The sequence below is a fragment of the Xenopus laevis genome, chromosome 2S (genome assembly GCF_017654675.1).
Source record: "Xenopus laevis strain J_2021 chromosome 2S, Xenopus_laevis_v10.1, whole genome shotgun sequence".
In the NCBI taxonomy this organism is placed as follows: Eukaryota; Metazoa; Chordata; class Amphibia; order Anura; family Pipidae; genus Xenopus; species Xenopus laevis.
Window position 1 is genome coordinate 25,274,536 of NC_054374.1, and position 17,309 is coordinate 25,291,844.

The following is a 17,309-nucleotide window of genomic DNA, read 5'->3' on the forward strand; positions in this document are numbered from 1 at the left end:
CGGCTTCTTCTTCAAATTTTTTGGGGCAGACACATGCGCAGTAGAATGAAATAGCTGGATTTTTGATTAAAGTTTGGCTTTTCACTCTAATACGCATGTGCAGTGGCGAGAAGCAAGAAGAACCCAGAAGAATCGCTCCGTGGTGCTCACTGGAATAACCCCGGGCCGGTTCAGTTTTCTGCTAATAGGAGCACCAGCTCAGGGTTTCTGGTAAGTAAATACATTCACTTGGGGGTGCCTAACATTTGCCACCCCCAAGTGTGAAGTGACTTTCCTTCTCCTTTAAGCGCCTCTTCTCCAGCGAGAACATCCCCAACTCTTACCAGTCTTTCCTCATAGCTAGGATTTTCCATACCTTTTACCAGCTTAGTTTCCCTTCTCTGCACCCTCTCTAATTCAATAATGTCTTGTTTGAGTACTGGAGACCAAAACTGTACGGCATATTCTAGATGTAACCCTTGTTCTACTGTATAGCTGGACATGAACTTTTTTTAATATAGCCCAAAATAGGGTTACATAATCAATTATAGATTCAATGGGCAAAATTCCTGCTCTGCCTTAAGCAACATCAGCACTACTCTCCTCTGGCTCGGGTCAGAACCCTGAGCTGATTTCGGCTACAGGACACATTGGCGCAGCAGGCAGGACAGCCACAGAGCAAAGGAGAGCAGCCTTGATATCTCTTATATCATTTAGAACTGATCATTGATTATATTTAGAATTAAAATGGCATAGATTTATATAAATCACTTTTGTGATGATACCCCTGTAATAAAGAGTCATTCAGAACATCCCCTTGCAAACTGTTTATCTAGTAATATTTTGTTTTCATTTTAATCATCCCGTTTTATCTGTTACTTCTAAAGAAACTGTCAGATGTGCAAATAACATGAACACCGAGCGCTTCACACATGACAAAAGCTTCAGGCATCGGGAACATTTTAATTGGCTTAATAACACGGTGCCATGTGGTCGAGATCCCACCAGCACATTGTTCATCTGAGCAATACATCAAATAAAAGTCTTTTCATTTTTTTGTTTCCTGTTTTTGTTTTTTTTAGCAGCAACACTGTCCTCAGTTCTGTCCAGTCACATAGGAATGGAAGCGGCCATGTTGTTATGCACAAGGAAACGCTTCCAGGAGGGACGAAAAGGCCACGTCAGGGGTTGAGGGATTGGCTTCATCCTTGACTCCTTAATTTTTATGCTAATAGCAGTTAAGTTGGCCTGAAAATAAAATGGGTTGCAGAGAATTATACCAAGTAATATGTTTGAAAGTTATTTACAACAGCCTTATGTGCATACATCACTCTTATAAATGAAAGGCACACAGAATACACAGTTACAAAATTAATTATTTGCAGCTTTCCTGTTTTCAGGCCTTACACGTGTCAATGTGGTTTTTGTTTCTCATTTTCTTTTGCTTAACTTTCTTACCTCAACAGTTTAGTAACTGTCACAGTTCTGAACATGTTAAAGGAGAACTAAAGCTTAACTAAAGGAGTATCTAAATATGTTGTACACTATGTTTTTGGCTTCTGTACCAGCCCAAGGCAACCACAGCCCTTTAGCAGTAAAGATCTGTGTCTCCAAAGATGCCCCAGTAGCTCCCCATCTTCTTTTCTGCTGATTCACTGCACATGCTCTGTGCTGCTGTCACTTACTGAGCTTAATGATCCACTCACAATATGCAGTACATATAGAATAGAAATGTCACAATATAAGGCTGACTAGTAATTAATACAGATAATTACTACATGGCAGCACAGAAACCAGTGCAATTAGCATCAGAATTTAATAATCAGCCTTGTAGCATCAGCTTATATTACAGGCCAACCTCATTTTCTGCTGGATAATTAGTGACGACCCCTAAGCTTAGCTTCTCAACAGCTGCTCAGAGCCCACTGAGCATGTGAGTGTCACAGACACTTTCCAAGATGGTGACCCCCTGTGACAAGTTTGAAGTCCTGGATCATTGATGCTATTGAGAAGCTAAAACTTTAGGCTGATGCAATAAGTTCAGTATATAAAATATGGCATTTTTAGCCAAATTAATTTTTAGGGTTTAGTTTTCTTTAAGAGAAAAAGACAATGGCAGTGGAAATGCCAAGTAGTGCCCCGGGCTGGTGTTTTATTTCTTCCAAAAATGCATCATCCCAGGGTACTTTGTTTCTAAAGCTGGCCATAGATGCAAAGATCCGATCATACGAATCATCGCAGTGGCGTAACTAGTTGTTACTGGGCCCCATAGCAAATTCAATTTAGGGCCCCAAAATATTTATAAATTGGCCTATTTTACCAAGATATATTAAAATTGCTAATTAATTAGGGTCTCACTGAGCCCCTACACTCCTGGGCCCCCCTGCAACCACAGGGTCTGCTTCCTCTATAGTTACGCCCCATAATCATCGTACGATCGGACTTTCCCATCTCCCGACCCGCCACTAACCATTCAGATCAAAGTCTTATTAGTCAGATCAAATAAAGTAGTTAAAGAACAGATCAGCAATGTTCTGCCCCTGACAGCAATCGTACAATATCTATGTCCAACCAAAGCTAGTGACAGTCTCCCACTGAAAATCGTACGATCGGCAATACACGCAGAGATATTATCGGCAGCCGACAGAAATTTTCTAACCTGTCCGATCGACCAAACGACCGATCTCCGCCAGACGAAAAATGTCGGGACTCTCCACACACGGTTCGAAAATCGTACGAATCCTCGATTCGTACGATCAGATCTTTGCGTCTATGGCCAGCTTTAGTGCCACCATGCTTTTCCTGTGCATAAAGGATGCTGGGGCACCAGAAGGGTATGGCAGTGCAATGATAAGAACAAAAAGTTCCCAGGGTTTCAAGTAAGCACAAGAATCTCTGGGCATCTCTGGCCACTGCCAGTGATTTCACCTCTACTTGTCCTTTACAATAATATAGACCCTGGTCAGAGAAATACCCTACCCCTTAGGCACAGTTGTGCTGTAAACCAGATGAATACATATGCTGACATTTGTGGTATCCATCATAACAAGTTACAGGTATGGGATCCGTTAGCCAGAAATTATTACGGGAAGGCCGTCTCCCATAGACTCCATTTAATTAAATAATTAGATGTTTTTTAAAAATAATTTTCTTTTTCTCTGTAATAATAGTAGCCTGTACTTGTCCCCAACTAAGATATAATTAATCCTTATTGGAGACAAAACAATCCTGTTGGGTTAAATTCATAATTAAATGATTTTTAAGTAGACTTTAGGTATGGAGATCCAAATTACGGAAGGAACCCTTATCCAGAAAACCCCAGGTCCCAAGCATTCTGGATAATAAATCCCATACTTGTGTAAGAAAGCCTGGGATTTCTCCTTGCTTCTAAAAACTGGCAAAACTTCTTATAAATCACCGGTGTATTGCCATTGACCAATATTCCCATGGTTCAGCCAAGTACTTACACAAGTCGCTTCATATGGCTAGACTTCTATGTTTAGGTCGGTGAATCCCCTTTTCCCTTCGTTGACAAGAGTAGGACGCTCAGCCCTCGTGTGCCAAACCAAGACCTGCCATAGGGAGAAGAGATTCATAGGGTTTATATTTAATGACTTAAAGGGGCAGGTAAGAATTTAGATACTTTGGGGGTTATTTATCAAAATCCGAAATTTTCTGATGTTTTAAATAAAAAAATTCAGACCAAACTAGAATCCACGATTTACCCTTATTTATCATTAAAAAAAACACAAAAAAAATTGGATTGGGAAAACCGAGAATTTTTCGAATTGTCACATGGAAAGCGAGACTTTTTCAGATTGTAGCAAGAAAAATCAGAATTTTTTGGATTTGATGGCCAAAAAGTCATAATTTTTCGTGAAATTGACGGAAAAGCCATAAATGTTCTGATTATGGTACAAAACCCAGCACAGACTGTAACATCTTCAAATTGCTAATAGGACCTCTCCAATTGATTCAGACTTTTTGCATCCTCTGTGAATAATAAATCTCGAAAAAAAATAAATGTCCCCACTAATAATTTGGAATTTATAGTAATAAAAAAACTCACATTTTTCAAATTTTTACCATTCAGACTTTAATAAATAACCCTTTAGTGTTTTTAAAAACCTACCACAACTGAAGCGCTCTAGTTTGTAATTTCAGCAATCTCATTGCTAGGGTTTAAATTACCCTAGCAACCATGTATTGATTTGCATGGGTGAGGGCCCAAATAGAAAGATGAGCAATGAAAAGTAGCAATAACAATACATTTGTTACTTTACAGAGCATATTTTTTTTTAGATGGGGTCATTTGCTAAAAAGAGTCAGAAGAAGAAGGCAAATAATTAAAAAACTATAAAAAGCAAAAAATCAAAACCAATTAAAAAGTTGTTTAGAATTAGCCATTCTATAACATACTAAAAGTTAACTTTTGAACCACCCCTTTAATTATTGTTAGAAGATTCATATATTCATTTGTCATTTAAAGGACAAGGAAAGGCAGAAAAAAATGCATTATTAATGGGGCACTGTATTTAATCTATACACTTTATTAAATTTGATAGGTCCCTTTAGCAGGTGACGGGTGCTACTGTATTAATGGCTGCAGGTTTGTTACTGGAAATACCTATAGGTAAAATTCCAAACAAACATCTGGGGCATAGACTAAACATTTTGCCCGTGGCAATAAACAGATTAAAGAAAATAGTAAGGCTAAAAAAACCAATTGCTTACTCCTTTGTAATACATTTCAATAGATTATTTTATGGCAAAAAGGGACACCTCAATAAATCTGAAGGCCACATAATATGCACTCGATGAATTAAATCTTCAGCAGGGGTTTTATTATGAATGAAATGGTAATTGTCAGATTAAATGTGATGCCTTATTAACCATGCTAACAGCTGAATACATTATTATAATGCAAGCTTCCAGGGCTACATTCATTTCTTCCTCAGGCAGATAATGTTAATTATTGTTAAAAGTTCATCGTATTCATTTGTCATTTAAAGGAAAAGTAAAGGCAGAGAAAAGGCAGCAGGTTTTTCTGTAGTCTCCCCAACCCCAGATCACACTCCCCACCCAGATGCTGCCCACTATTCACCCTATGCTGGTGCGCTCTGCTTCCCCACCGCAGGTAAGACAGCGGCTGGGGAAGAGGGGGTCGCTTCTCTGCCTTTTGGCTAAGATCAAGTGTAGTATCTTGTGGAACTTTCCCCTGCCTAAACTGTGGCAGTTTTAGTTCTATAATCAAAGGTGACAACATCACGCACCCTCACAAAGGGCATAAGATACCCATTAAGGACTATCATATGTGCAACTCAGATTTTGTTATATATGCCCTTAAATGCCCTTGTGGTAAAATGTATATTGGACAGACCACAAGACAGGTAAAAATTAGAATCAGGGAACAAAAATACTCCATTTCTAATTATGATCTACAAAATAAAAAGACACATACACCAGTAGGTGAACACTTTTATTCTAACAAACATAACGCAGCAACACTGAGATGGCTGGTTTTAGAGAAGGTACATGCACCCCAGCGAGGAGGTGACCGTAAACATCTTCTCTTACAAACTGAAGCAAGATGGATACACAGGATGGACACTGTTGAACCTCGGGGAATGAAGGAGGCTATGAGCTACAAATGCTTCTTATAAAAATAATCATTATAAAAATAATCATGAGAAGAAAACTTTTTGTGCGAGGTTCCTTTCTTTACAGACAATACATGGATTACATACTGACTTTTCACTTTTTACTGCATTGAACGAAATATTACTAAACTGGTAGGAAACTACTTTATTACTATTGGATATATTGTTACGTGTTACTATTATGCTACATTTTGTATCAATTTACACTGCTACTCCTTTGATGGTGCTTACTCTAAGTAGGCCACAAGATGGCAGTACTAATTTAATCCAGATGTTTACTTGCACCTGGCCAGACTATAGAGCTGGTGCAAGAATTGTTGGTGAGGTGAAAGGGTAAATAGCTTGTTTGTTTCACTGTATTTTATGCACCTGATGAAGGCTGTTATAGCCAAAACATGTTTTGCAGGATTGTCTGCAAAATAAAAATGAAAACCTTTTAAAACATAAAGGTGTGCTCTCCGGCTATTTTTCGATTTACTTGGGCTATTTCAAACACTTTTGTCATTTACATTCATTATTTATTTTGTTTTAATTCCAAGATATTAAGGGATACATGTACTGTTAATATGAATGAATTTTGTTACAACAGCACCACCTGCTGGTCAGTTTCCCACCAGTCTGACCACCAAGTTGTCAAGGAAGTTGTCAGGAAAAAAGAAAGAGGCTGCTCTGATGTTCTTCTGCTTAGGAAAGGTTTGAAAAAGTCTTTTAATTTTTCCCTAAGCAGAAGAACATCACAACAGCCTCTTTCTTTCTCCTGACAACTTCCTTGACTACTTGGTGGTCAGACTGGTGGGAAACTGACCAGCAGGTGGTGCTGTTGTAACAAAATTCATCGGAGGTTTTCGAGTTTAGAAATTCAAATTTTTTTCACAATTGTATTCAATTGAGGTTTTTTTCACAATTGTATTCAATCACGTTTTTTTACATTCTGATTTTTTCATAAATAAGCAAATGTTCAAGTTTGTTTAAATTGTGAGTTTATTCGAAGTAGAAAAAAAACTCGCAAATTCTATTTTTTGATAAATAAGCCCACATATATTAACGCTTTAAAAAGACTATAAGGTAATTAAATTAATGCCATAAGAGCGTATCATCTTAAATTAAATGTATATTTTAGACATACCACAAGAGAATCAAACTACTTTACTGGATGAGAGTTCCCAGATCCATTACCAGTAGATTTAGTTTTCTAGACTGAAGCCCACACTTAAAATATTATTAAAATAAAAATTCTGCAAAAACCCCAGGAATAGGCCCATCCCAACTGTATCTGAGCCTAAAGCCTTATAAGTTCTTTTTATGTTGCCCCATTAGAACAGCGTGTTAAAGGTTCCTGTTCCTTTATACTGATCATCAGTTTCTATTTCATATTCACTTACTCAATGTCAGGGAACCGGGAGTTCCCTCTGGGGAGTAGTCCGGATTTAGGAGGAAGCCCCTCAGGAGGGATCAGGATCGCGGTATCCAGGGATTCAGCAGAAGGGGTAATCGAGTTCAGGCAACAGGTCACAAGGCAGGCAGAATACAAACAAAGTCCAAAGTCCAGGCAGGGGGTCAATAACAAGAGATCAATCAGGAATATCCTCAGGGATAACAAGAGCAGAAACAGGAAACCCAGGAATCTTCACAGGAACGAGATCCTATTTTCGGGCGCCATCTTGGCGCCTCAGGCGTCCTTTTAAAGGGGTTTTTTGGCGCCCTTGCGTCGGCGTCAGCACATCTGCGACTGACGCGCTGCGCCTGCGTCCGTCGCGCCGTTGTGACGTCTTCGCGCCTGCGCACTTGCGCGCAGGCGTCTCTGCGCCGGCGCCGCTACCCACGTGGCGGCCATGGGCGCCGCCATTTTGGGAGCGGCGTCGGAAGTGATAGCTGCGCCGCCCGGAGCTCCTGGTCCTGCTCCGGGCGGCGATCGTGACACTCAACAATCACATGGCATCATCAGCTCTTTACCCTGACTGTTCCCCTTAATTGAGCCAAGTGTGGATAATAAGCAGATGGCCTCCTTTCAATCAGCAGAAGACACATTTTTTGCTTCCAGCACCTTCCAAAGGCAGTTGAGTAGGAAAAGCTTTTTTTTCTAAATATAAATAATTAAGCGTGTATCATGCTACGCATGGTTTTTAATGTGTTCAAATGATCATTAAAAAATCCTGACGAAAGCTAAATTGTTTATCAGTCTCTTGTGGGCCTCAATGGGATTCATAGCAACGTAGGTTCGCTTATGATAATGTGCTGGTGTAGGTCTTATGCCACGACTTTAAGATTAATATTTTATATTGTGCCTTCCCACACCTGTCCTGTAATTCATTAAAATAGCAACTTTTGCTATACATAAATAACGGAAATAAAAGGTAAAATGTGGCAACTAATACATTAAATGGGGTTAAAATGAGGACTAAAGCCTACAAATGAACATGGCTGGAAATGCTGTATATACTGGACTTACTGTAGCAGCCCAGAGGTTCAACAACAGTAACAATCCAAGCTTTCAAGTTCCCCATGGCTCCCCCCCATCTTGGAATTCGTTAGGCATCTTTTGTGTGTCAGTGGCTCTGCACATGCTCAGTGGGCTCTGGGCTGCTGCTGAAAAGCTTAGGGGTTGTGGGAAATCATCAAAACATTAATAAAGAGTAAGTTTTTATTGATTGTAGTATTTGATACTACAGGGCTGATTTGTAATCAAGTGCACTGATTTCTATGCAGCCATGTAATATGAATCTGAATTTAATATTAATCATTAGCTTGTATATATACAGTATATTGTGAGTGGGACCCTAAGCAGAAGAGAAGATCAGCAGACAGGGTTGGACTGGAGGCATATGCTGCCCCCCGGACCCCGAAAACACGGGCCTACTCCTCCTACCCCAGTGGTAAATTTTGCTGCAGGAATGTTGGCCTGGAACATAGTATTTGTGCCTGGATAGAGAACTGGCTAAAAGATAGACTACAAAGAGTGGTGGTAAATGGAACATTTTCTAATTGGACCAGTGTTGTTAGTGGAGTACCGCAGGGCTCTGTACTAGGTCCCTTGATTTTCAACTTTTTTATTAATGACCTGGAGGTGGGCATTGAAAGTACTGTTTCTATTTTTGCTGATGAGACAAAATTGTGCAGAACTATAGGTTCCATGCAGGATGCTGCCACTTTGCAGAGTAATTTGACTAAATTGGAAAACTGGGCAGCAAACTGGAAAATGAGATTCAATGTTGATAAATGCAAGCTTATGCACTTTGGCAAAAATAATATAAATGCAAGTTATACACTAAATGGCAGTGTGTTGGGAGTTTCCTTAACTGAGAAGGATCTAGGGGTTTATGTAGATATAAACTGCCTGTCTAATTCCAGGCAGTGTCATTCTGTGGCCACTAAAGCAAATTCTTGTATAAAAAAGGCATAAACTTAAGGCATGAACACTGTCAAGGTTGGGGTTGTTTTCTCTGGAAAAAAAGACACTAGTTGAGGGGGGAAATGGTTACACTTTACCATATTAGAGGACAATATAGACAAATAGCAGGGGACCTTTTTACCCATTAAGAGAATCACCGTACCAGAGGCCTCCCCTTAAGACTAGAGGAAAAAAACTTTCTGTAGAAGCAGAGTAGGTGGTTCTTCACAGTGAGGACAGTGAGGTTGGGGAATGCACTGCTGGAAGATGTTGTGATGCTGATTCTGTTAATGACTTTAAAGGGGTTTTTCACCTTCAAACAACCAGAAATAACAACTTTTTCCAGTTACTTTCTATTTTCTATGTGTCACAGTTTTTCTAATATTGGAGTGTAAAGTGTCTTTTTTCTAAAACAGCTCTGGGAGGGGGGGTCGCCGAACCTGTAAACTTTTCTAAATTGATACATTTAGTTGATACATTCTTATCTTACATTCTTATCTTTGTCCCTGCTGAGCAGAATCTCTGGGTTTCATTACAGGCAGCTTAGAAAATTGATACAATAGTTGCTAAATGCTAATCCAGAAATGCTGCTGAGAAATGTATCAACTAATTGTTGCAAAATTGTAACAGTTTAGAGTCTGCGCCTGAATTACTGAGCTGCCAGACTCAAACACCAGAGACAGGAAAATCCAACTTTACACGTAAAAAAATAAATAATGGAAAGTAATTGAAAACAGTCTTTTAATCTGGAGAAAAATCTGAAAACAACTGAACTGAAAAAAGTGTTTGGAAGGTGAACAACCCCTTTAAGAGGGACTTGGATGATTTCTTGGACATAATAAAGCAGAATATTGTGATACTAAAATCTATAGTTAGTATATGAGTATATATAGTTTATGTGAGTATATGGAGGGTTCAGTGTGTGTATGTACCACAATGGACAATTCATTCCTTGTGCTTCCCTCTATTCCTCCTAAAAACTTGCATCCATTAGTACTTGGTGGAGGCAGGCCTGGGACAATGGGGCCCACCTGTGAGGAGCTGCTGGACCATCTTCAGTGGCACAGATCTGCTTAAAGGGCTGCAGTGGAAGTGCACTGGTATAGAAGCCCAAAACAAACCATGCAGCTTTTCTAGCCTCAAAATTGTGCTGCCAATGGAAAAATAGATCTTTACTATGGACATTGTGACATGTTAGTAGATTTTGACCCAAAAAGGAAACAGAGTTTATAGATAACAGGCAAAGTGGTTGGGAATGGGTGGGCAGAACTGAGGGCCCAGTTGGCTGAAATGTGTTGATATCAGACTGGGGGAGTTGGAAAGCTTGATAAAGGCCATTAGCTGCTTTGCTAAAAGCATCACACAGGTGGCCATTTACTATAAACCCTCCTCTCTTCAATGTATCTGCCTATAACGGAGTGACAGAAATGATAAATCGATTTCTTTTGAATTATTAAACAGGAGTAATTCAGCCCATGAGACAAAGAAATTGATAGGGGTAAAACACTGATGCTAAACATACTATCATCATAATAAGGAGCTAAAATCTTTATGGTCTTTTTATATGTGGGTATTACCTAAACTTTAAAAAGCTGTGAATGTTTATTGACATAAATAAATATGCATGTGCAATAATGCTTTTTTTATATACAGTATATATATATGTTTAATGGCGTTGCGGTGGGATGATTTGCACTTAAGAAATGTTAAAGCAGGTCTGGATGTGCTTCCCAGAACCCTGTCTGAAATATATTATATTAACACCTAACACTTTGGAATGGAGGAAAGGATACAAACTGCCAGCAGGGCAATGAGGAGGGACAGCAGGGGTCAATAAACAACAACAGAGGTGCAGGCAGTGGACAGAAATGAGAATTTTAAGAGGACAATAGGCAACAGTAAAGTAACTAAAGACAGAATATATTAGGGGTGCATTTATTAAGTGCAAAGTGCAAAATCATGCACAATTCACCATGTTTTTTGCACTTTTTGCCCTCCACCTTGATACATTGATTGTCCCTCACCCCCAGGATCGGACTTTGGGGGCCTGGGCCCACCAGGGTTGCCACCTCACGGGCCCACACACACACACAACCCAGGTCCCAGACCCCCCCTCCTCCCTGTACGCCTGTACCTCTGTCAAGAGCATTATTTCTTCATGTGAAGGTGGGGGGAGGTCAGAAAGGAACAACTGCTCTGCTAGCCATAGAGAGCAGGTCTGGGCTGGGGCCCACCAGGTTTTTTCTCTGTGTCCCGCCGGCCCAGTCTGAACATGCTCGCCTCTTGCCAGTGCTGTCTGGGGTTGGAGCGTTGACTTTCTCCCCTTCCACCCTCTAACTGTCCCCTAACTTGTATCCATCAGTACTTGTTCTGCCCCCAGCTCCAGATTTCCAAGAGAGTTTCCAGGTTGGGGGTTACCATAATCCTTGCCCCCTCTCTGAGCTTGTTCTTATGTCACTTGTGTATGAGTGATGTAGCATGATAATGCCCCCACAGTGGCCAGGGACCAATGCCACATTGCTTAGGGAACACAGAAATGTAATTTCTTGATGAAACAATGAGGCAGTTTCAAGCAGATAAATCAGAGATCTAGTTAACAAAAGCTGCAGGGGACAGTGGCTTGATAGACAATAATATCGGAAGGCTTTTGTTTCTAATTTTAACGATAGATGCCAGATGTCGTTAGTTCCCCTTTCCAAAAAAATAAGTGACGCTATCAAAAAGATTACGTTCTACAGATATCCATAAAGCATCTCCTCAGTGGTTTGGAAGCATCTTCACTCATTTTTGAAACCCGTATTAAGTTACCAAAGATATAGAGAAATAGCCCCTTACAGAGCAAAGGGCACATCACTATCTGTCTCACAAGTCTCTGGAAAAGTTCTAGATCTAAACATCTAAATACATTTTCAGGTAAGCTTGCATTAGGGTCTTTTATATGCTTTACATCCAGGGTTGACCTACGTTCTGGCCTCCAGTTCTCATTCAAACAAGTGTTCTACCAACAGCCAATGTGTTGTAGATCAACAACATCTAACAGGTCCAAATGTTATTGCCATTTAATGATGAAAAATGATACTCACCTTAGTACAGTTGGCTGCTTTGGCCTCAAGACCATCCATGGTGACCAGATCTTTCAGCAAGCTGGTCTCCTGATATCCACCCTTTATTCCTTCCAGACGGAAATTAGCTTGAGGTCTTTCAAGAATAAGCCTTAGGCTGATGGCGAATCCAGCCATGTCGATGGCAAATGGGCGGTTGGGGTCAAAAACAGTTTTCCAGCCGACCACTCTGCCTGACGGACTGACCCTTGGAGATTCATACCTAAGTCCTCCTACAAATGCCACTGGCCAAACCGACACTGTCCTGGTGTAGCGCATCTGTACAAAGCAAAGAGAGGGATGTACATATTAGAGGATCGGCATGGACCCTCTAAGTTTGGGATGATAAGAGGCCAAAAATGGAAGCAAATTATTAAGCTAAATTAAAATCGCTGAGAACGTCTTCAGTATTTAATATTTAATGTAAGGTGAGACTGGTGCTTCTGAACAGAAACTAAAGGCAGCCATGCATGGGCAGACACCGGTTGCTGACTAAGCCACTCTTAATTGAGTCAGGAGTCTATTGGACATGTATGAATGATGGCCTCTCCCATCAATATTGGCTCATATTTGCTAAATAAATTTGCTAAAGAGTAGATCTTGGTACATATGTGCAGAGTTTTGGATAGATATGTGTGCATGTTCTATTTACTACCTTTAAATAAGATCTGTCTTGGGTGGATTCTGTGTAAATTTATTTGTTTTGCTAATTAAATGTAATTTAATAAAGATTCTCAATCTCAACAGTTTAGCAGGTTGTTTAAGTCAACTCTGACTAATAGTAGCCTGTCTTCAGCAGAATGGTTATAAATGCCTAGTGGCAGCGATAGGACCCTGCGGTCTTGGGGTACCAAGGCCGAAATCCAGCCCTAGGGTTGACTCATCTGATCTGCTCTTGTCTGCCCCTCGTTGTGTGCACTGACAGGTATTTATGGACTCAGCTAGCGGGACACTAGGGAAAAACCCAGTGGGCCCCACCAACCCAGACCTGCTCCCCACCCTGGGCGCTGACCCTTTTCCCCATCCCCCGGCACTAATCATGGCTGCAACAAGACAAAATAAGTGCGCACGGGGAAAGGCTTGGGTGGAGGGGGATTGTGGCTGGAGGCCTGGGGGGAGTGTCAGGCAGCAGACCCCCATTCTGATGCTTCTGACAGGAACGGCATTGGTTGGTCCATACACACATGAAGCAGACTTTGGGACAAAAATCCAAATATATAATTTCCGCATTTTAATACCGGAATGCTCCCCTTTCACTTCTATGGCAATTGCCAAGGGACATTGGAAGCATTTATTTCAGGATCTAAACATTTGGTAACTACATTTATAGAATAAAACAAATGCTGGATAGCTCTATCCCCAATGGGCATCACCATAATCAGCTGGAATCTTTATCATTAAAAAAACTAAATTCACCGCAGCACAGTGTAAATGAAAAGCCTCTAAATAATGCATCATTTGGGCTCTTTGTTACTCTCGGCTGTAAATCAGTGTTTTTCCTTCCTCGCTGTGAACTCGTCATCCGCTCTCTCTCCCAAATGCAAAGTTGACTGCGGCTTTTTCTGCATTCGGAGCTAGAACTGTAGAAATATATGTGGCTGCAAATGTGGCTCCCTGCTAGGTTAAAACGGTCCTTGCCTCGCACCCCCCCAAAAGGAACAGAGATTGCCATGGTAACAGCTGATGCCAGAGGGACCCCCCACTCCATCAAGTTAGAAATGTAAAGTCAAAGAAAGGTAAACAATTAAACAGCAAAGCTAAAATTATCTCCAAACCAGCAAAATAACATGAAATTAAGCATTTTATACACAGTATAATCAGAAAGCGCTTTGCTGTTATTTTCTCTGAGTATTGAGAAACAGCAGGTGGCAGCAAGTAAATTTGAGGTATCAAAGGAGGAGAAAGCAGATGAAAAGCAGTCAAACATGGTGAGATTAGAAAGGCTTGAAAGGTGGTTTTGCAGCAGGGAGAGATAGCCATTGGGGACAGATACAAGAGGCAAATGAGGACAAAAAGGAACGGGTTAGGGGTGGGAGAGAGGGAAAGAAGGCAGGAAAGACGCAGGAAAGCTATGCAATGGTAATGGAAAGTCATAGAAATGGCATGCACAAATGTGAAGTTGCAGGTGGGTTTGAAAGACAAAGGGATTCAGAAGAAGTGCAGGCAACATGGAAAGCCAGAAATAAGGGTATAGCTGAGAAGAGATGCCAGAGAAATGCCGGGCCAATATTACGCCTAGAGGTGTATTTACCATATATGCACTTGAAGGCCAGTGTCGTGGGCAGCAGTTGAACGGGGCGGCCCTTGGGTGCCTATATGGTAATCAAAAATTTTCTTAAATAAAAAAAAAAAATCTCCCCCTGCCACTTTCTGACTTAATCTAGTGGCGGGGGAAGGGGGGGTTGAGGGGTGGGGGTTCCTGGTTGATCCATGGCAGGTGGAATTGGCATAATATGGACAAGAATTATGGCACTTCGGCTCACGTGTCATGCATGTGCTAATGGGGCGAACCAGAATACACCAGTGTTCCTATTATATGATAGGTAAACCTTTAAAAAAAATGCAAAATTGCAAACAGAGGACTTTCTAATCAGACATTAAAAAGGTCTTCTTCTTCAGATCAACATCAGAACAGTTTTCCTTTTGAACGTCTCTCTCTTTCTCTCTGATCATAAGTTAGAGGAACTGACCAGCAGGTGGAACTGTTGTCAAAAAACTTATACTAGTGGTCAATAAATAGCTTAATAGCTTTGAAAAAAAATAATTAATGTAAATAGAAAATGGCTTAGTGAAGGCCCCTGAGCAAATTTTCATTACTTTTATTCACAGGTTCCAGTTCCGGCCTATATCTGTTTCATTTCAAGCAATTAGACTACTGAATGACCTCTGTCAAATGTAAAGTTCAGATAAATGTGATGCTACCCCCAATTGCCCAGAATAAATGTTCTATAAACTTGGTATAACATCCCTTGTTACCCTACTCCTTAACCCTCATCCTTAAATTACCTTAAGGTTATGGCTTAGAGTATCTAGGGTGTTGCACAGCTAACAAATTCCTTTCTAGATTATTAAATACCTCCTCAAAGAGTTCCAGGCTGTAAGTGTTATCATCATCTGCAAAGTAGACCACCCCTTCAGGTGGGTTGGAAGCATTGAGATTGTCTCTAAGCCAGCGCAAGCCCAAGTTCCTCTGAGTGGTCCCCCTCGGACTGTGAGAGGGCATCCGAGACAGGCCTACTTTCAAGCTGCGTGGGCTTTCTACATTCAGGTGCGTGAAGTTGATCCCGGCCTTCTCCAGCAAATTGGCCACCAGCTTCGTCTTCCGTGGCGAATCCTCAACCACGATCCAGTGCAAATTGACGACATGGAGGAAGGTGTTGGCCAGTCGAACCAACTCAGCCTTCTGGACTGGACGGGTGTAGGTGGGAGTGATGACGTAGATGGTGGGAATGTCATCAGACCAGGGGGGAGGATGAGAGTAAACATATGTCCGCACGATGACAGGGGTCTCACGGGTGGCATGCTGGTGCCCACAGTGTAGGTCTTCCTCTTTAGCTGGGGTTACATTATGGAAGAGGGGTTTGGCTGTGGAGTTGTCACCTGTATCTTCTGCAATAAACAAGGGTAGGGAGAACAGGTCACATTAATTTTGTTGCTTGTAGACATTTTCTGGCATTTGCAGCTGTACATTTTTATAGACTTGTTTCTGATTCTGGCTCTACCAGAATCAGATGGGATGGCTGATGGGATCTAATGGTTTTTAATTGGCCAAAGTTGGTTTCCTTTTTATTCTTCATGAGCCTGTTCATTGTGGGTAATGTGTGCTGTGGACAGTGGGGGATCAACAGTACATTCCCTCAGATCATGACTGGTCTGTCAGGGTAAAAACTCCATGTTGAAGCCTCTAAACAAACTATAGGTAGCGGGGCCCACACTTTCTACTATCTAGCCAATCAAATCAGGGCAGTTAGGCTAACCATGTGTTCTCTGATTGCACCATGTATAAAAAAAACATGATATTTGATCAGTTGTATATGGACCAGGCCCAGACTGAAATTTAAAATAGGCCTTGGCATTTCAAGTACACTGAGGCCCAAATAGTCCCCCACCAGTCCAATAAATAGTGACTGTGTATGGCATTGTACAGCAGCCTCACAGTTTTCCAATCTGGGCCTGTTTGGACAGAACTGTGGGTAATGGCAGTTTGTGGGTTGGTGCCATATTAGATTAACCTGTCACATGTGTAATGCCCTGTGAGATTAAGGTTGTGGGAAATTAAAATGTATAATTGCAATGCTTCTGATTTTGTGCCTGTTGCTGTGTATAGTAGGGCACACACAGTACCCGCCGTACAGAATAAGCTGATTTTGGCAGGGTACCATTAGCAGTGTGTAGTGTATAAGCACAGGCTGTTTGTACTTATATGGAATCTGGCATTGGCTCAGGTGCGTGACGCACAGATGTGTGACCATACTCGACACCTGCATTGAGAACCGTCGCCCGCACGCCAGGGGATCAGCAGGCGCTATATTGCATGCAGAGATTCTTCTCTTTTGTGGGAAGGAGCTGCAGTTATTTTGTATGTTATTGGACAGAAGGCGATTGGACTGAGACTATGGGAAAGCGTATACAATAAGGCAAGGTAGAGGCGAGGGCTATGACTGTGGGGCGGTGTGTATAGTAAGGTAAAGGGATTATTCCACTAATGCAAAATACCACATTGGCTTGTGAGAGACACTTGCTGACATCACAGGTTTGGGCTGCACTGCTAAATGTAGAGATTTGAACTTCTGTACCCAGTAACGTAACTAGAGGGGGGCGGGCCCTGGCGCGGGACGTGCCGCCGGGCCCCCCTCCATACGATATTTTCGGTGCTGAATCCAGTAGCACACAAGCTGCCGGGGGGCCATGAGGGGGTGCGGGCCCTGGCCCAATTGCACCCCCTGCTCCCCCAGTAGTTACGCCACTGTCTGTACCCCACGGTTTATATACCAGGCCCAGCAGCGGTGGATTTAGTGGTAGTGGTGGTGGGTGAATCTGTGCTGTTTTGCTTTGTGACTAATTCGTGGAATTACCTAAAAATTTGTGACAATTTTGACTCAAACAACAATTTTTCTACACGCTACTTTTTGTCCAAATGCATTAAAGTTAATGGGTGTCCAAATAATTTTGACGCTCTAA

At 41.4% G+C, this 17,309-nt stretch overlaps 1 protein-coding gene across 1 annotated transcript in view; it reads right to left on the minus strand.

Moving 5' to 3' along the window:
• Positions 1–922: 922 nt before the first annotated feature.
• The window catches only part of b3gat1l.S (beta-1,3-glucuronyltransferase 1 like S homeolog), a 43,342-nt gene continuing 26,955 nt past the window's right edge, over positions 923–17,309 (minus strand). Inside the window, exons 3-6 of the mRNA XM_018248975.1 lie at positions 15,205–15,737; positions 12,111–12,407; positions 3,447–3,551; positions 923–1,227 (exon numbers count right to left, since the gene is read on the minus strand). Of these exons, the coding sequence (XP_018104464.1) occupies positions 3,465–3,551; positions 12,111–12,407; positions 15,205–15,737 (917 nt within the window). The 3' untranslated portion in view covers positions 923–1,227; positions 3,447–3,464. The remainder of the gene's footprint in view (positions 1,228–3,446; positions 3,552–12,110; positions 12,408–15,204; positions 15,738–17,309) is intronic.